The 20,243-nt window shown below is 50.8% G+C and overlaps 1 protein-coding gene across 1 annotated transcript; it reads left to right on the top strand.

The window, feature by feature from the left end:
• On the top strand, nt 1-18,983 carry LOC136941657 (zinc finger protein 423-like). The gene is made up of 4 exons (XM_067234199.1): nt 1-55; nt 5,146-5,277; nt 7,501-7,616; nt 18,137-18,983. The coding sequence occupies exons 1-4, from the start codon at nt 1-3 to the stop codon at nt 18,164-18,166; spliced, it is 333 nt and encodes a 110-aa protein (XP_067090300.1). The 3' UTR covers nt 18,167-18,983.
• The last annotated feature ends 1,260 nt before the right edge of the window (nt 18,984-20,243 follow it).

Below are 20,243 nucleotides of genomic sequence, written 5' to 3'. Positions count from 1 at the left end.
ATGCCGTCCTCGGCCCGCCTGCCAAAATATCTGGAGCTGGAGCGGGCCGCCACCGGTACTGGCGGAGAGAGGGAGAGAGACGAGAGAAAGAGAGAGAAAGAGAGAGAGAGCCGGAGGGAGAGGGAGAGGGAGGGGGAGGGAGAGAGACAGAGACAGGAGTGGGGCTTGGAGTGCAGGATGGAGAGGGAGAGAGAGAGAGAGAGAGAGATGAGCTCCGGAAATATTTACTGCAGATAATAGGAAACGTGTGAACCAGGGACCTGGCCAAGAGAGTGACGGAAGGAAGTAGGTAGGGAGAGGGAGAGGGAGAGGGGGAGCATCATGGATTTAGAGAAGAAGGAGGAAGAAAGAGAGAGGTGGAGAGAGAAAAAGGGTCAGTGGCAAAGAGTAACTAAACAGATGATATAATAGCAAATGGCTCTGACAGGGATGGTCAAAGTGAAGGAAAGGGAGAGAGAGAGAGTGTCTGTGCATGTTTCTGTGTGTGTACAATGTGCATGTGTGTGTTGTGCAAGCTGGACCATTTGTGAGTGGGGGAGATTGAGTGAAGGCGAGTAAGAGTCAGTATGTGTGTGGGTGTTAGGAGCTCTTGGGATTGCACCATTCTGTGTGTGTGTGTGTGTGTGAGAGAAGGAGGAGTAAAGGTGGAGAGCTCTCGGGACCCCTCTGGCGCTGCAGCAGGATGTGTGTGTGTGTGTGCATTCTGGCCCACTTGGCCGCCCCACCCCCTCCACCACCACCATGGGTCAAGCTCAGCATGCCTCGATCTCTCCCTCTGTGTTTCCATGGCAACACACCTTGAGCTAGCCCCCAAGAGGAGCTCTGGCACCTCCACCCCCTTTCGCCTCCTCCTACCCTCCCCTCCCCCTCCTCCCCTCCCCTGATGCCTCTCCCTCCAGTCCCTGCCATCAATCGCCCGGCCGGCCCGTGGGCTGCAGGGCGTGGGGCAAGGGGGGGGGGGGGGAGACGGAGGTGAGGAAGAGGGGAACGAAGGGAGGGAGGAGGAGGGAGAGGGGAGTGTGGGGGCCAGGGCCCTGGGGACCCCCCAACTCCCAACCAAGAAAGCTCATTTGTGTGCCAGCTCACGCTGCAGGGGGTTGTGGGTAGGAGGGTGGACGGGGGAGGGTTAGGGGGGGAGAAAGGGGGGGGTCGGGGGGGAGGGGTCTGTGTAGACGGCACAGTCCCGGGGGAGGGGCTGAGAGCCAGGGCGCCACCTGGCTCCCTCCCCTGGTCAATTAGCTGGAAGCAGATTGGCTAAGCAGCAACCGAGGCAGAGGCTGTAGCCGCGGTAACAGCCAGCCTGTCTGCTGCACCGTTGTTGGATTCAGTTGGTGGAAAGATAGAACCATAATAATACATAAACAATGTTCTTTGCACCTCACTACACGGCTGCACTCCTTCACTTCACAGTTCCCCCCCCCCCCCCCGTTCTATCGGCTGCATCAGGCTACACATGATTCCCTCCTTCCTTCTGTCCAGGTACAGTCCTCTCTCCCCCTCGTTTCATTATCTCCTTTTGCCCGTCATTCTTTTTCTAATCTTTGGTCTGTCACTCCATTCCCCCTTTTTCTCCTCTCCTCCGTTCCTTCTCTCTTTCTCTCTCTGTCTCCCTTCTGTGTCCGGACCAGACCGTTTCTCATTAGGAATTCTGTGTGTGCGCGCGCGCATGTGTGTGGCAGAGCCATGCTGTTTCTCAATTAAGACACTGCATACCTTAGGAGGTGAGCGGGCCTCTCTCCTTCTCAGTCAAGGCATACGTGTTTGTTTCTGTCTCTCTCTCGCCCTCTCCCTCTCTCTGTCAATCTCTAGTGCTAATCCTATAAAGTCACATCAAACTGATGGTTCTTAAAAAAAAAAAAAACATCTCTTGAGTCTGTGTGTGGGGGTGGTTGGGGTGGGTCTGTGTGTGCGTTTATTCATGTGTGCGTCTATGCGTGCTTGTGTCTGCGTGTGGCCCAGATCAGTAGCTAGATTAGTGAGTGGAGTGTTTGAAGGATGAGGAGCATGCTAGCTATTTAACCTCCTCCTGCTGCTTCACTAATGACTCCACCAGTCTAGACTGGTCTGCTCCACCCTCTCTATATACCTGCTCCACCATAGTCTAGACTGTAACCTGCTCCACCATCGTCTAGACTGGTCTGCTCCACCATAGTCTAGACTGTAACCTGCTTCACCACCGTCTATACTGGTCTGCTCCACCCTCTTTATAAACCTGCTCCACCCTCTCGATAAACCTGCTCCACCCTCTATAAACCTGCTCCACCAGTCTAGACTGTAACCTGCTCCACCATCGTCTAGACTGGTCTGCTCCACCCTCTCTATAAACCTTCTCCACCATAGTCTAGACCGGTCTGCTACACCCTTTCTATAAACCTGCTCCACCATAGTCTAGACTGGTCTGCTACACCTTCTCTATATACCTGCTCCACCATAGTCTAGACTGGTCTGCTACACCCTTTCTATTAACCAGCTCCACCATAGTCTAGACTGGTCTGCTACACCCTTTCTATAAACCTGCTCCACCATAGTCTAGATTGGTCTGCTACACCCTCTCTATAAACCTGCTCCACCATAGTCTAGACTGGTCTGCTACACCCTCTCTATAAACCTGCTCCACCATAGTCTAGACTGGTCTGCTACACCCTCTCTATATACCTGCTCCACCATAGTCTAGACTGGTCTGCTACACCCTCTCTATATACCTGCTCCACCATAGTGTAGACTCATAGTCCATAGTCATGGATTAGAGGAGGGCATGTTTGAATTCACTGAATTACTAACTTTGAGGATTGCACATTAGTTAGTTCTTATTGACTTTGTGCTGTGTTTTATTGAAACTCCTCAGCCTCACCTTCACCCCTGGCCTCCCCAGGCCTCCTCCCCCCACCCCAACCCAGGCCTCCCAGGGTAGCTGTGCTGAGGTTGTGTGGCGGCCTCACAGATCAAATACTCTCTGTGAGACAAAGCCTAGCGGCAGGACGCTCCACAGTCCTGTCATCTCACCATGGGTCTCACTCACTCACTCTGTCCCTCTCACTCTCTCTCTCTCTCTCTCTCTCTCTCTCTCTCTCTCTCTCTCCCTCTATCCCTCTCTCTCCCTCTCTTTCACTCTCTCTCACACACACATACACACACAATGCTCTGAGGGGGAGGGCAGAGAGACAGAGAATGTTCCCTACTCGCGGATCAAAACAACTGAGTTTGTCACAGTAAAGACATCAGTTGTATAGGGGGCCTGACACACACACACACACACGCACACTTTCTCTGGGCCTCTTGCTAAATGCCCTTGTGTTGGACAGCCCAATTATATCCGGGTTCTGTTTTTTCACTTTCACTTTCCTTTTTCACGTTCGGTACTATATATTTTTTCTTTCTTTCACGCTTTTTCTTTTTTTTCATTCATTCATTCTCTCTCTCTTTCTCTTTCTCTCTCTCGGTCTCTGTCTGTTTTTCTCTCTCACTGACTCTGGACTCTACACAGAACACGGAACATTGTGATCCACGTTTACCTCTGTGTGGGACAGGACATGGCTACTCCTTGCCTGACCTGGCGCTCTTTGAGGATAGTGGAGAGGGGGGGGGGGGGGGGGGGGGGGGGGGGTTTGGTGGGTGTCTGACCAAAGCAGTAGACCAGTCGATACCTACAAGCCCCTGTGGCACCTTAACTCCCCTTCCCCCTTCCCCTTCCCCCCGCTCCCCCAGCCATTCATCCGGGGATTATAACACCCTTCAGCAGGCCTTTGAGACAGAGGGGAGATTGGAATCAGTGGAGGTGGTTTAGGTGGGGGGGAGACTGAGGGAGGTGGGGGGGGGGCAGGGTGTGTCATGTATGTTTGATTGAAGACTTTATTAACCCTGCGTGCCCCTGCGGCTGAGCAGCAGGACTCCTGGGGGTGAGGAGGCTGTGAGGAGGGGGGGGGGAGGCAGGACAGCGGGGGTGGGCGAGGACAGAAGCAAGGCAGGGACGGGGAAGAGTTGTCCGCTGGTATACTGGGCACAGCGAGGGTCCGGGATTGGGGAGCAGCGGCGCCAATCTGATGGCATGGGGGCACATGGGGAGGGCCGGGGGAGGCAGGGGGGAGGGCGGGGTTCAGTCCTGTGTGGCGTGAGGCAGATAAGACCGGAGCGGCGACGCCCAGCCAGGACGCCCACCTTTCATCTGTCTCACCGGCAAGGGGGGCTGTGATGTCATTTACACCGGCTTAAAATAGAGCAGGGGGAGGAGGAGGGGGAGGACAGGGGAGGGCAGGGAAGGGCAGATAGCCCAGACCACTGGGGGGGAGGCAGGCAATTACCGGCCGGGAGGGGAGCCGCGCAGGGATGAGGGGGGCGGGGGGGGGGGAGGAGGGAGCGGTCACTCTGGCCAAAACAGAGAGAGGGTGAGAGAGGGTGAGAGAGGGTGAGAGAGGGTGAGAGAGAGAGGGAGAGAGAGAGGGATTGAGGGAGAGAGGGATTGAGGGAGAGAGAGATTGATGGAGAGAGAGAGATGGAGAGAGATGGAGAGAGAGAGGGAGAGAGGGAGAGACAGGGAGAGGGAGAGATGGAGAGGGAGGGAGAGAGAGAGGGAGGGAGGGAGAGAGAGAGGGAGAGGGGGAGAGGGAGGGAGAGAGGGGGAAAGAGGGAGAGATGGAGAGAGAGAGGGAGATGTAGAGGGAGAGAGGGGGAGGGAGAGGTGGAAAGCAGATAGAGAGGGAGTAAGGAGTAGGTGATAGAAGGTAAGCCCTGTGTCAGATTGACCATATTTGGGGCGTTGCCATGTTTGTGGTATAGTGCCAGTTTCAGGGGTTTGCCAGGTATGTTGTGTAGTGCCTTTTTAGTGTAATTTTGGCTTGGCCAAAGCAAAAGAATAAGTGGGAGATTCGACTGTAGCACATTCCCTACCTGGCTGTATACACACACCTGCCTTGAAACTCAGAGGAGGTTAATTCATCACTTACCCTCCCACACAGTCACTTGACCTCCTAAGCTCTTTACGTCAGACAATAACACATTCTGTTAAGGTCCAAAATGCAACCTGTGTGTGTTGGTGTTTTATTTGTTTGTACTCTCTATACTGTACCAGTGTGTGTTTTATATGGCCTACATCTGTCCCGCCTCCATCTCTGACCCTGCGTGTCATATCCTGTGTTCTCCTATTTGCAGAGGAAGGCATCAATCACGAGTGCAAGCTGTGTAACCAGATGTTTGACTCTCCCGCCAAGCTGCTCTGTCACCTGATCGAGCACAGCTTCGAGGGCATGGGCGGCACCTTCAAGTGCCCTGTCTGCTTCACAGGTAAGAGCTGGAAGGACACACACACCCACACACACACATACAGATGTAAAATATGCTCACACAAATGTGCCACACACATGCACACATAAATAGCCATAGTATTTATTTTGATCATACAAATATTATGACAAGCACCCTTGCCTTGACAGTCCTAGCGAAGACACTCCCTGGCGGCGGAGTGTGTGTGTGTGTGTGTGTATGTCTGTTGTGCCTGCATGTGCCTGAGTGTGTGTGTGTGTGTGTGTGTGTGTGTGTATGTCTGTTGTGCCTGCATGTGCCTGAGTGTGTGGGTGGGTGTGTGTGTCTGTTGTGCCTGCATGTGCCTGAGTGTGTGGGTGGGTGTGTGTGTCGGGCAGATTATTCAGCTCCTCTTAGAGTCCTGCTGTGTTGATGAGCAAGATAATCAGACTTGATTTACCCATAATGCAGTCTGCATTCTATTGGTCAGGCAGTCACCCCCAGTCATTCATAAACAAGGCCTAGCTTTATACACACACACACACACACACACACACACACACAAAAACACAACAAAAACACCCCCCCCACACACACACACACACACACACATGCACACCACAAGCACACCCTTTTGTACTGTAGGGTGTGAGACAGTAGTGTCCTCTAAGATCCGAGGGCCAGAGAAGGTCAGAGAATAAAAAGCGGCTTTAAGACTCGGGTCAGCTAATCCTGTGCGGTTGCCAGGTTCAGCCCGTCTTCTCTGCGGTTGCCAGGTTCAGGGCGTCTCTGAGCGGACGTGTGTCAGGAGCTAAGCAGCCTGGGCCCACCAGGCGGTGGTCTCAAAGTCACATTGGAGCCCGGGGCCCCCTGGGAGCCAGACAGCAGCACAGACACACCATTGAGGCAGGGCTTCTTTCATCTGCTCCTGTTCTCTTGCCCTGTCTGTTGGTCCTCCATCTTGTATCTCGATCGACATCCATGTTCATGCATGATGCATGGTTACTTTATGCACAGTAGGCACCTGTTTGTCTGTGTGTCTTTATGCCTGCCTGCCTGCCTTCCTGTCTGTCTGTCTGTCTGCCTTCTTCCCTGCCTGCCTGTCTGTCTGCCTGTCTGCCTTCTTACCTGTCTGTCTGCCTATCTATCTGCCTTCTTACCTGCCTGTCTGTCTGTTGTCTATCTGACTGCTTTCCTGACTGTTTGTCTGACTGTTTGTCTATCTGCCTGTCTATTTGCCTGTCTATCTGCCTCTATCTGCCTTCCTGTCTGTCTGTCTGCCTTCTTCCCTGCCTGCCTGCCTGCCTGTCTGTCTGCCTTCTTACCTGCATGTCTGTCTGCCTATCTATCTGTCTTCTTACCTGCCTGTCTGTCTGCTGTCTATCTTTCCAGACTGTTTGTCTGACTGTTTGTCTATCTGCCTGTCTATCTGCCTGTCTATCTGCCTCTATCTGCCTGTCTATCTGCCCGTCTTTTCTACCTACCTGTCTTATCTGCTTGCTTACCTGACTATCTGTCCGCCTGTCGGTTGGCCTTTCCCCGTGTATTAACAGTTTTATTAAAGCTCCGACCGCACCTATCCCCCATCCCTCCCTGTCTCACTCCAACTCTCAGTAGTTTTGTTTGGTTGTGTTCTGCCTTCCCCCACAGGTGCACGGGCCTCTTTTAAAGTTTAACTCTATTCCTGCGTGGCTTATGAATTAGTTAGAGGGGTGCTGCTCCTTAGGGGAGGCTAAATAATTCATCCTCTCCACACAGCAAACTTTAGTTTACTGAAACAAAAAAGAGAAAGAGACGGGGGGGGGGGGGAAACACAGGGACAGAAGTATAAAAAAAAAACTGAGCAGTGGAAGATAATTTATTGATAAATATCACAAGGTCTTTTGGGGATCTTTTTGTCTGCCTGCTGTCTCTCACTCCCTCTCTCCCATCTCTCCTCTCATCACTCCCTCTCTCCCATCTCTCCTCTCATCACTCCCTCTCTACCATCTCTCCTCTCATCACTCCCATTGTCTTTGAATGCTTTGCTTGAGACGGATCCTCTTCTCTCCTCTTCATTGGAACTGACACTGTTGAAGTTGTTGTCTCAGGGTAGCTTGTGTGTGTCTCCAGGCGCTGGACTTGAACAAAGCCCCTGTGTGTGTGTGTGTCTGAGTGTGTGGGGGTGGGGGTGGGGGGTGGTGTGTGAGCTTTTCCTGTTCCTGTTATCAGCCTTCGTCTTGTCAACCAATCACCTCACCTCTTCTCCTTTTGTCCCTCCCCCAGTGTTTGTCCAGGCCAATAAGCTTCAGCAGCACATCTTTGCGGTGCACGGACAGGAAGACAAGATCTACGACTGCTCCCAGTGTCCCCAGAAGTTCTTCTTTCAGACAGAGCTGCAGGTAAGACACAGACCAAAGACTCAACATGGATGGATGGATGAAGGAATTGACTAGATACATGGAATGAATGAACCAATCCGTTTGTTCAATCGATCATAAATTGATTGATCGGTTCACGTCTACCCTAAGCATGTTCATTGCTCCTTAACCAAGGAGAAAGTTTCCATAAACACCGAAGGGCGACGGAGAGTTGGTTCTCTTCATATTTCTCCATCTCTCCATGCTGTCCTGGTGGGGTTCTGGCTCTGCCGGGTCGTTAGGGTCCAGACAGATAGAGGAACGTCCGGCCCTGTATCACTCACCCATGAGTTGGTCCAGTCCAGACCCAGGCCGGGCCCAGGTGTCGATCACTCACCCATGGGTTGGTCTAGATGGCAGCTGGGGTCAGCGTTGCCCTGCCCTGGGAGGATCCATCATCCTGAGCCGTGGTGGGCCACAGGCTAGACACCAGCTTGGCTCTGGAGCTCGTGTGTGGGCTTCCTAAGGCCACCAACAGCCTCCCATCCCTATCCTATCTGACTTCATTCCCTCCAATAGGAACCCATCTTCTTCCCTAACGCCCCTCCCCCTTCTACTTGGTCCACCCCGCCTGCTCGCTCGCCGTCCTTTTTACCTTCCCCCCTTCTCCCTCCATCCCTCCTTCCGTTCACTACTCCAGGTGGTATAAAGGGTCTGAGGGACTGACGGTGGGAGGAATGGGGGACAGGAGGGAGGGAGACAGGGAGGGAGCCTAATGGCCAAATTATAGGTATGGCTTAATTTTGAAACTGTGACCTAGATCCCCCCCCCCCCCACACACACACACACACCACACACACACACACACCAATGCCCTGTGTGACAGTGATGTAGGGCTAGAGGCGGTGGGCATATGGCTGGTCAGTCCATTTAGCAGCAGGGGGATCGATGGACCCTGTCGGTCACTGTCCGTCTGCCCCCCAGGCCTTGCCGCCCGCCCGCCCGCCCGCCCACCCACACACACACACACACACCGCACACACCTCTTCTCCACCTCCACACTCTCCTCTTCTCCCTCCATCTTGGCCCTCCCTCTCTCCCTGCACTGACCTGGTCACACCATCAAGAAAAAAGGATGGTCACTTGTCTTGCTCTGACCACTCACTCGATCACTAAGCTGATTAAGACACACACACACACACACACACACACACACACACACACACACTACTCCCTAGCTACTCTGTCAGCTTGTTCTGGTGAATATCCATCCTCCAATCCTCTGGCCCTGGTCCATGTGTGTGTACCTCCCCTTCCACTTCCACACCACCCAGCCCCATCCCGGCCCCGGCCCCAGGAGGAGCTGCTCTAAGTGGGGGAGATGGAGTGGTTTGAGTGGGGGAGACGGAGAGGCCTGGTTGTGGAGGTTAACGTTGGCGTCGAGGCTAGATCTTTTTTGTTTGTGTGTATGTGTTTGTGTGTGTTAATGAGCTGAGGATGGATGGACCACACGAGTTGGCTGGTGTGGAGAGGCTATGCCCCCCTTAGCCCTCAAAGGGCCTTACCAGACCACCAACCCTGTGTGTGTGTTCAGACCACCAACCCTTTGTTAGTCCTCCACCTACCCAGAGGGCCTTGGGCTTGTCCCTGCATCATTTCCTTTCCTCTATGGCCACCCAACCATCACTCACTTTCTTGAGCTTTTCTTTCCTTCTCTCTCTTTCTCTCTCCTCTCTCTCCCACTCTCCCTCTCTCTGTCTCTCTCTCTCTCCTTCTCTCTCTCTCCTAGTCCCAGAAGTACTAGCCCCCATGCATATTTTAGCCCCTCTCCTGCTCTCTCCTCTCCCTCTCTCCTATGTGCCTCTCCCCAGTGCCATATAAATAGTGCAGACGTAAGCTGGTGAATAAGTGATGCTTCGCCCCTGATCAGCACTGCTAGACCCTGCTGCCTGTTGGAGCCGGGCCCCTTCACTCCAAACTTCACAGAGACTCACACACACACACCCACACACACACACACACACGCACACTAGCCTGTTTTCTCTTTCTCTCGCTCTCTGTTGTTGCTACTCTCCCCAGGTATCCTCCTCTACCCTCTCTCTCCCCCACCTCAGCCTTCCTCACCGCTTGGCGGGGGCCTGTCATTGGCTGACAGCGGGGCTGATCTGTACACTGTGCAGGTTCGGCCCTGCCCCCAGGGGGCGCTCTTGCTCTCCACCCACCTAGAGCAGCGTGGGCATGTGTGTACACCGCTTCCTTTAGCGCTGGTAAATATTTAACCATAGTCAGTAGTTTGGCTTGGGTAGGAGGATGGAGGGGGGGGGGGGAGGGTGGAGGGGGGTCCTGTCATTTGTTGATTTGTTGACTTTCACTTTCTCTCTGCATCCTGGCTGTGTTGAGTTTTGTAGGTGTGTTTGCTGTCTTTTCCCTGAGCTACTCTAGTGATATACAGAGCTACTCTGTAGTGATATATACAGCTACTCTAGTGATATACAGAGCTACTCTGTAGTGATATACACAGCTACTCTAGTGATATACAGAGCTACTCTAGTGATATACAGAGCTACTCTGTAGTGATATACACAGCTACTCTAGTGATATACACAGCTACTCTAGTGATATACACAGCTACTCTAGTGATATACTACACAGCTACTCTAGTGATATACAGAGCTACTCTGTAGTGATATACACAGCTACTCTAGTGATATACAGAGCTACTCTGTAGTGATATACACAGCTACTCTAGTGATATACAGAGCTACTCTGTAGTGATATACACAGCTACTCTAGTGATATACAGAGCTACTCTGTAGTGATATACACAGCTACTCTAGTGATATACAGAGCTACTATGTAGTGATGTACACAGATACTCTAGTGATATACTACACAGCTACTCTAGTGATATACAGAGCTACTCTGTAGTGATATTCACAGCTACTCTATATTGACAGACAGAGATACTCTCGTGATAGACAGAGTTACTTTGTGTTTATATACGTATAGAAGACTTAGCTACTCAATAGTGATAGACAGAGCATAACTGGTGTAGTCTCATTGCAGCCAGTCATGGGAGTTCACTTGAGAGCTTATTGATATGCTGTTTGTTCTGAGCTGTCTGTCTGTATGGACATGAACGTTAACCCATGCATTGAGCGATGGGAGTGTCTGTATATGTATCTTGCGAGGCTCTAGTTTTAGGTTGCATTTAAGTAAATGAGTGCAATAGCAACGCAGTGTGTGACTGATTTGTCAATTGTATGTGTGCGTGGCGTACTTGAGTGTCTACCAGTGTTAATGTGTTCCCCTTCTTGTGTCTGTATGCTTGCTTGTTCCTGTGAATGTGTGTGTGTGTCTGCCTGCCTTTCTGTCTAGGTGTGCAGGGAGTAGAGTGTGTGTCAGAGCTGGTGAGAGCCACACTGTACAGGAAGTGATGTTGTTGCCCCAGAGGCTGTCTCTGACTGGCTCCTCTGCTGCCCTGCTGATCACACACTGCCTCTATGTTATTAGAATGGGGACCTAGGGGGGCTCTCTGCAGACCTTACACACACACACACACACACATGCACACACGGTCTCTCACTCTCACACACACACACATACCCTGAGCCCCTGGCTGGCTTGTGATAGGTGGGTTGAGTCAGGGAGACAGAGGGAGATAATCGGGGACTGCACCACAAACATCTGCTTGAGAAAGGTTGGGTTAGCCTGGGTTTGGCTATATTGGTTGGAGTTAGTTTGGGTTAAAAGGGCCTTGGTTAGTCTGGGTAAGATTAAGTTAGACTGGGTTGTATTGGTTTGCGTAAGACTAGGTTAATCTGAGTAATGCTGGCCAGGTTGTCCTTGAGGTACACCACTACGCTTTCTCTCTCCATATGTAGATAGAGAGATGGATGCCTGGATAGAGAGATGTGTACTCATCCCGGTCTTTCAGGGCGGCCCCTGTCCTCTCTCTGACGCCTGAACGATGAAAGCCCCTCAGGAAGTGTTTAAGTTGTTTACCTGTTTATGTTGTCTTGTTTTCATTCTCCGTCTGCACTGTGAAATAAACTCGGGACAAATTTAGGTGCAGAGAATTCAAATGAAAAATACTCGACGTGGGGTAAGCTAATCTTCTGAGAAATATAAGACACTCTGCATTCTGCCTGACTGTCTGACTATGGTGTGTGCGTGTGTGTGTGTGTGTGTGTGTGTGTGTGTGTGTGTGTGTGTGTGTGTGTGTGTGTGTACGAGAGAGATGGAGAGAGGGGGGAAGAGGGAGGACGAAGAGGAGGGATTTTAGAGGTGGATAAAGAGGAGGATGAGAGAGGAAAGTGAGACACAGAGAGGGAGAGGAGGAGGAGAGAGGGTGTGTTGTGCAGATCTTCAGCCCAGGGAGAGATGAGGTGTCTGGGATAAATTGAATAATTTGGGGGCCAGCATGGAGGAGGGAGAGAGACGCAGGGCAGAGGAAGAGAGGAGGGATCCGTTGGGGATAGAATCTACTCTTCTATCTCTGTTATTCACTCACTCCATCCCCTCTCTTTATTCGTTTGTTACATTCCATTATTGGAATTCTGAGGTAGACAGACGCAGAGAGGAACTGATTGAGAAAGCGAGGGTGAGAGCGAGAGAGAGAGAGAGAGAGAGAGAGAGAGAGAGAGAGAGGGAGCGAGCGAGCAGGATGGGGAAAACGAGAAATAGAGGGAGGGGTAGAGATCGTGGGGGGAAGAGAGGGAGTGGGGAGGGAGAGAGAGAGAGATAGGGCGAGAAAGAGAGTGGGTGAGAAGGATAGAGGGGGAAAGAGAGAAACGGTGACAGAGGGAAGATGGTGAGGGTAGAGAGGAGGGATCTCCCTATTGGAACCTGTCCTGATGTGTGTGTGTGTGTCCTCTGCACATAGCCTGCTCTCTAGTCAGACATGACAGGTTAACAGGGAAGAGTTGTCATGGAACAGCACTGGCACTGCGTGGCACAGCGTTCCGTCTCCTGTGCCAAAACAACTTGCGCACACACACACACACTCAAACAAACACATACGTGCACTCTCTCCCCCCCCCCCCCCCCCACACACACACACACACCGACACACACACAGTGCCACTGACAGTGAAGTATGACATCGACTATGGTGGCTGAGCGAAAGGTACAGGACATCAACCCATGCATAATCACTGCAGCTCATGTGTTACAACACATGGATCCAAATATCTCTTTCTTGTTTCGCTCTGTCTCTAGTCCCCTCTGAAAGAACCCCCCGGGCGTGTGTGTCTGTGTGTGTGTGTGTGTGTGTGTGTGTGTGTGTGTGTGTGTGTGTGTGTGTGTGTGGATCCCAGTCAGGGTCTTCTCTATCCTGCAGTGGTGCGTTCAGCAGCTGGAGTCAGACACAAACACACTCCATAAATCACAGTCTTCTGACGGTACTGGAGGAGACTGCAACATCACACTCCACACACACACACACACACTCTCTCTCACACGCAAGGCACGCTCCCGGACAGAAACTCCCCCTCACGTATCACATATCCTCACACACCCCCCACAAGTGACACACTCTCTCACACCTTCTCACGAAGTACACCCTGACATGTGTCCATCTCACCATCCACATACGCTTTATATATCCAGCTCATTGGTCATGACCTTGTATAGTCTCTAACCACACAGACCCGTATCCTCAACCCTAGTTTTTATGTCAACCCCACGTTGCCCAGCACCCCTCCCCCCCCCCCTCCCCCTCCCCCCTCCCCTCCCCTCGCCTGGTGTGTTCTCCTCTGTCAGTGTCAGCATTTCAGTTTGGGGGAGAGCACACCATTTCTTTCGCAGCACCGTAATCAAATAAGCGGTCTCCCAGGGGGGAGCCCAGGGGTAGGGTGTGCGTTATATGACAGTGACACGGAAAGGGGAGCGTGCTCTGGTGAGCAAACGAAACGCGATGGGTGCGTGTGCGTGCATGTGTGTGTTTTGAGGGGTGGAGGAGGGGGGAGAGGGCGTGTGTGTGTGTGTGTGTGTGCGTGTGCATTCTCTCTCTGTACTCCGTCACCCATGGCCCAGGCCTTCTGGGGCCTTAGAGCTCATCTGGTGCTTACGCTTCTCTGTGGCCCACAGAGCCTACATGGACCTGACTGCTGGGTTAGGGGCCCCGAGTGTGTGTGTGTGTGTGTGTGTGTGTGTGTGTGTGTGTGTGTGTGTGTGTGTGTGTAATCCAGAGAGATGTGGAGAGGGAGAGATCCATTTAAGTGTATAATGTGGGCCTACATGTAGAGATCTAGCTGTCCCAGTCGTTCCCAGTGCACGTGTGTGATGTCTGTCTACTGACTGAAGGGAAGGGTGTGCCCAGAGGTTATAGGGACTAACAGTGGACTGGATTGTTCTCAAAGAAAACCAGGGTGAACCAAAGTAAAGACGGCTGTATATTTTTGCTAATGGAGGTTGTGCGTGTGCGCGTGTGGGGTGTGTGTACGTTGGCTTGGCTCTCCCGAAGAACCAGCAGCAGGAGAGGGGATGTTCCCTCGGGCGCGGGGGCGGGAGGGGTCCGGGTGAGGCGGAGGAGAGAGGTGCGTGTCGGTGGGGGAGGAGTGGCCAAACAGGACATGGCTGAAGAGCGGGCACACACCGTAGCGTAATGGAGGGAGGGAGGAAAGAGGGAATACGGGGCGGGAGGAGGGGGGGGGTGGGGGGGGGCGTTTATTTGTAGCAAGCTCCCAAGTGAGTTTCCTGTCTCTGGGCGGTGAGGAGCAGGAGCATATGAAGGTTTAAGACAGCCCATCTGTTAGTCTCCGGCCCTTGGAAGACTGTCAAGCCCACGCTATAAATACAACACTGCTCTAAAGTGCACCAGGCGGCAAAGGTGATTTTTCATTTTGTGTTAAAAACGGAGCAGAGAGGGACAACGGGACAGGGCTGGAGCCTCGAGATTGGAGGCTCTCCAGTCCCCCTGACTCACACACACTCACACACACACACTCACACACACACACACACAGGAAGATACAGTACGCTTAGGCATGCACACGCACACACTCTCTGGCATACTCCCTTCCTCCCGCTTGCTCGCTCTCTCTCTCACGCACACACTTACAACGCATGCGTCTCATTCTAAGCCCAGTGTTTCCTCTTCCTGTGTCTTTTAGAGACTTGGCCGTTTTATCAGGATCCACCAGAGACCGTTACATCACCTCAGAACCTGTCTGTGTGTGCGGTAGTAGTACTAGTGGCAGTGGAGTCCTAGAGAATTCAGAAGTACCTAGCCTATACATTCATGCTTGCATATGTATGTACATTATTTGTGTGTTTGCGAAGGCCAGGCTGTCATGTGTGAGTTTCACCACCCCTGGCTGCTCCCTAGGGGGCGACACAGAGCCGCTAGCGAGCCAGGGCCCTGAGGCGGCCACACAGATGCCTGATTGAAAGTGACATGATGGCAGACAGGCCCAGGTACACACACACACACACACACAAACATAAGTTGCATGTTCACAGAAGAGCCTGTGTCGGTAGAATCGTAGATTTGATTTTCTTTTATCTCCGTGTCCCCCCCCCCTGCTTCACCCCTCGACCACCCCCCTCTCCCCACCTCTTGTGCTACACCCCCTCCCCCAGAGTATGCAGCAGGAAGCAGGTCTCTCAGTCCCTGCATTAGTAATGCGACGGGGCCATATTTCCCCAGAGGCCCCGGCTCGGCAAGGTTTAGCCTCTCTTTTATAACCAGTTTAGGAAAACAATGACAGCGGAGATATTGACTGAGCTGGGAGGGGCTGTTCTGCCTTACTCACACCCTCCCTCCCACGACTGAGGGGGGGATGTTCTGTCCAACATACTGCTACCCTCCCCCCTCCTGCTTTCGACACGTGACCACTTCCCATCGTAGAAGTTTACTGAAAGTGGTTTGTCGTTGTTGTCTTTGGCTTTGTTGATACAGTAGCTGACAGGTAGAGTATCATTTGAAGCCTATAAAGTAGAGACACAGGGGTCTCCTCTCGTCCCCTTCCCTTCCTACCCTTCCTCTTCTCCTCATTTTCTCCCCTCTCCTCCACTCCTCCCTGTCCAGTAGAATATATCAATTACAGCGGCGTGGAGCTGATGTCACACAGAGAGTCATTATCAGATTCAGAGACACACACTATTCGCTGAATCGATCGCCCGCGGTGTGATCAATACCGCGTCCCTGGCGAGGCTCGGATGAAGAGAGCTAACTGAGACCGGTCGCGCGCTCTGGACCTCTGTCTGCGCGCGTGGCTGTACTTGAATGTGTGTGTGTGTGTTTATACCTATTAACTAATTAGTACGTACCCCCTTTCATTTATACACCAAATCAATACTTCAGCAGGAATCTACTCTGTTTGTTTGTTTGTTTGTTTGTGTGTGTGTGTGGGGTACACGCGATTCCATCCTGTGGAATGTGCAGTAGTGTAGTTTAGGTTCCTTCCTTCCCCTCATCCCTCTCTCCTGCTGTTTCTCTGAGGCCACTGCAGTGCCGTGTAACACTGGGGCCCTGGAGAGCGGCCTCACCCTCCTCCTCACCCCCTTCCTGCAAATCAATACACCAGCCACACAACCCTGGAAACCTGGGACAGGACATGCACACGTCTCTCTCCCTCCCTTATCGTATCTCTCTTTCTCCCTCTTCTCTCTGGCGTTCTCTTGCTTTCTTTCCCCCCCCCCTCTCTCTTTATTTTCCTCCATCTCTCTCCCTCCCTCTTTATTTGTCCTCTTCCTCTCTCTCTCTCTCTCTCTCTCACTCTCCCTCTCTCACTCTTTCTTTCTTTGTCTCTTGTTTTTCTCCCCCCTCTCCTTTTTCTTTTTCTCTCCCCCCTGTTAGTGTTTCATGAACCCATTCACACATGAAGGCCAAATCCACATGAAAGAAACATCAAGATCCATACTGAACACATGCGTGTATGTGTTCACATCTGCCATGTTGAGCCTCTAGGTGATGTTAAAGGTGTATTCCAGCGTTCTGTCCACTGTTTGAGCCGTCTGCCCCCTCCTCTCCCCCCACCCCCAGCTTGGTAACTCACACCTCCTGTGGAGGCCTGAGTCTATCTGAGTGAGGGCCATGCCTGCTCTCTGCTGGAGAGGCGTGGGACTGCATGTGTCTTGCTGAGAGAGAGAGAGAGAGAGAGAGAGAGAGAGAGAGGTTTTCTCTCATAATGGGGTCACTCGCTCCCTGAGAGAGATGGGTCCTCACTGGAGAGGCCTTCATGCGCACTCCTGCTTACACACACACACTGGGGGAGGGGCACAGAAGAGAGGGAAGGAGGAAAAGAAAGGAAGAAGAAAAGGACAGGGAGTAGAAGAAGGATGACTGTGGCTGGGATCAGTTGATGGGGCCCAGCCTCCCGCTCTCCCCTCAGCCTGGCTCAGCACAGTTTAACACAGTTTAGTCAAGCTCAGCTCAAGATAACCAACGTGTATACCCAGCCCGGTCCAGTCCAGTCCAGTCTAGCAGTCCATCCCGGCCCGGCCCAGCCCAGTATTTTCCCCAGAGCCTCTGCAGCACCATCTCAACCCCTCCGTGCCAGCCAGGCTCAGGCTAAATATGTGCACCAAGATAAGAGGCGAAGAATAAAAAAATAAGTATTTATCATCTGAAAACCATGTTTAATCCTTCAGATTTCACTTCCCCCCCCTTTGCAGTTTCCATAGTGGAGACACAACAACTGGGCCCTCTATCAGAGAGGGAGAGAGAGATTAATCATGGAAAGCAGCTTTCGGTGGGAAGAGGGGGATGATTGGTGAAAACTCACAGGGAATAGGGTTTATGGTCCAGGGAAAACGACGAGTCTGAGGAACCAAGCAGCCTACCAGAACTCTTCCTAACACACACACACACACACACACACACACACACACACACATTAATGATACATACTGTATATTCACATTCAATGGCAAGCAACCACACGCTACACACACTGACAAACACTCTTCTGTGGCCCCCATATCTGCTCTTCTGATTGGGATTTAACTCTTGAGTGTACACTGGGGCCGAGCAGCTTCTGAGCCGCTTGCTGGGATGGGCTTCATCAGGCGCGAACTGCCTGTCTGACGGCTAGGGAGGCTGGGCCTGATTCTGATAAAGGTGTTTCTGGAGGTTATTATGAATTTATGTTCAGTGCTGGAGTGCTACCATACTCATAAGGTATTGACGTGGAGGGTTTCAAATATTCATGTCAATATCAAAAGGAATGCGAGACTCGTGAATCTGAATAAACAGATCGCTGTTGCATGTTGCAATAGATCAGGATGAATGCAAAGCAAATGATTGAATGTTTGGGTTTTTTCCCGCAGTCTATGCAAGATGAATTGTACAATTTGGTGTTAATGCAGGGGGAGTGTGTGTGTCTGTGTGTGTTACGTACAGGTGAGAGACGAATGCACTGGCTCGGATAGAGGAAAGAGGGAGGAAAGGGTGGGTGGGTGGGTGGATGGATGGAAAGCAATGGAGGAAATGGAGGAGAGGTGGATAGGACTATAGGAGGGTATTGAGGGGTAAGGTGGGAGGCTGTGGGGGCTGGAGGTGTGGGCACGTAGCTTATTATTTCTCCCCTCATGTGTCCCTCTCTTTTCCCTTGCAGAACCACACACTGAGCCAGCACGCGCAGTGAGACGGGCCGCGGCAGGACTCCCGGCTCAGCCCGGCCCCCCCGACCCAGAACCAGCAGGGGGACCGTCATTTCAACATCACAGCCAATCAAAGTGTCATTTGCTAGTCACATGTAAAACTCTAACGATGCCGCCACCAGGCGCGGCTATTACGAGCAGTGGGGAATGAATATTAATGGGATATGCTATAAAAAAAAAGAGAGAGGAAAAAGAAAGAGATGGAGAGAAAAAGGTATTGTACGTGCAGTATTTTTATTGTCCCTTTGCTTTTCTCCCGGTTGTGCATTTTTGGGGGGTTTTTGAACAAAGGAAAGGGAAATTGATGGAAAGAATAAATTACCCCTATCCCCACTCAGAGTTTAGTCTGTAGATAAGCTTCACTCGCCCTCGTTATTGGTTGTTTCTGTATCAAACTTTCTTGGTGCCAATATCCTTTTTATTTCCTATTTTTGCATATGTTTATTTTTTTCTCTTTTGGTTTTTGTACCATTTATTTCTTGCAGTAAATAGGTACTTGTGCTGTGTTGTGATTGTTTGCCAGTCGTAATATTTCTGAGTTTTTTTCCTTCTTTTTATTATTATTATTGTTATATATATTTCTTTTTTGTAATTACAATAAAAATACATAAAACAAAATAAAGTGTAAGAAAAACAAGATGGTTTTGATTGGGGTTTCCAGTCTTTTGGCCAGACGGTTATTGTAAAAAATGAATATCATCAATTTCAGTGCAGCTGAATGATGTCTGCTTTTTAAATGTGAATTAACCAGATTGCAATAACTAGTACAGTCAAAAAAACAAATAAACACAAATAAAGGGATTACGTGTGCTGTGTTTTCTTAATGGAACTGAAACGGTACAGTGCAATGTCTGGTAAAGTTGTCATTCAAAGTTGTATGTATCATCCTCTTACACCACCATTAAACTATGAGCTGCAATCACTCACATTTTTCTTTCAGAACGTTTTCCGTTTTCGACCTGTGCTGGTAATATTTTTGTGTTTTTTTTGGGGGGGGGGGGGGGGGGGGGGGGTGGTCTATGATGACATCTTAACTTAAGATTCTTAAGTCACTGTTTTTTTAATGTTTTCACTGTATTCATTCTATAGGAACACCATTTAGGCTACGGTGCTTTGTGTGGACAATTGGACGGAATGTGCCTTTATTGCGCACACTCTAACGATAATAGACTGTTGGTTTGACTACCATACGGTTCTCCGCTTTAATTGCATCCATGTGTTCAAAGCAGCTGGTTCAGCCGTGAGTTCTGAGGCTTCTGGCGGACAGAAGGTCGGTGCCGTTCCCAGAAATCACTCATCGGAACGCATCGATACACCACGTCACCAGGGGAGCCGTTGAACTTGTGCGTTTACGGGTGAGAGTGTACTTGCCATATGACTGCATTTAGCTACGAACGGCAAATATACCCATGTAATCTTTAGATAAGTGTAACACACTGCCACCCGTTCCAGCCCGCAAAGCTCACAACTTGTTTTTCACTTCAGAGTTTCTTCTCTAGCCTACACATCAAATCCAAAACATAACTAAAACTTGACCAGTTAATTGCTAAATTGTAAGATAGGTATTAACAGAACATAGCCTGCATCCAATTGCCCATAAACTATGGCTTCATCACAATTTAGTAGGCTAAATCCGTATTCATTTTGATCACGTGGGTGATTCATTAGGCCATGAGAGGGCAGTAGACAGGAGGCGTAACATGTTCCGTCACTGGTGCAATAAGATAGTTGACAAAGTATAGCCTGATGTTGTTTGTAAACATGTTAACATCTTTACAGGTTACGGGGTTCATACTGTAATAACATACATCCCTAGGCTATACGTTTGTCAAGATAAACCACGAAACTATAATAGACCTGCATTAATAGGCTGTTTAAAGTTGCGTAGAAAATGTAACCAATGATACAAATTCTATCAATATTTCAATAAGAAAGTATATTGATATTGAAATTTATACATTTTTATAATATTCATGGCTGCACAACAAGCTATTCTTTGAGTTTACAGTACAGCAACAGGTCCAGACATTCAATTTGCTGTGCGCTGTTGGGAATGGTGCC

This window comes from Osmerus mordax, chromosome 4 (assembly GCF_038355195.1).
Source record: "Osmerus mordax isolate fOsmMor3 chromosome 4, fOsmMor3.pri, whole genome shotgun sequence".
NCBI lineage: Eukaryota > Metazoa > Chordata > Actinopteri > Osmeriformes > Osmeridae > Osmerus > Osmerus mordax.
Note: the sequence above shows the minus strand (reverse complement) of the source record. Positions and strands in the feature narration are given on the sequence as shown.

Coding starts and splice junctions, on each gene's coding strand:
- LOC136941657 (XM_067234199.1), top strand. CDS start 1: ATGCCGTCCTCGGCCCGCCTGCCAAAATATCTGGAGCTGGAGCGGGCC. Junction 56..5,145: donor GCTGGAGCGGGCCGCCACCG/GTACTGGCGGAG, acceptor TCCTATTTGCAG/AGGAAGGCATCAATCACGAG. Junction 7,617..18,136: donor TCTTTCAGACAGAGCTGCAG/GTAAGACACAGA, acceptor TTTCCCTTGCAG/AACCACACACTGAGCCAGCA.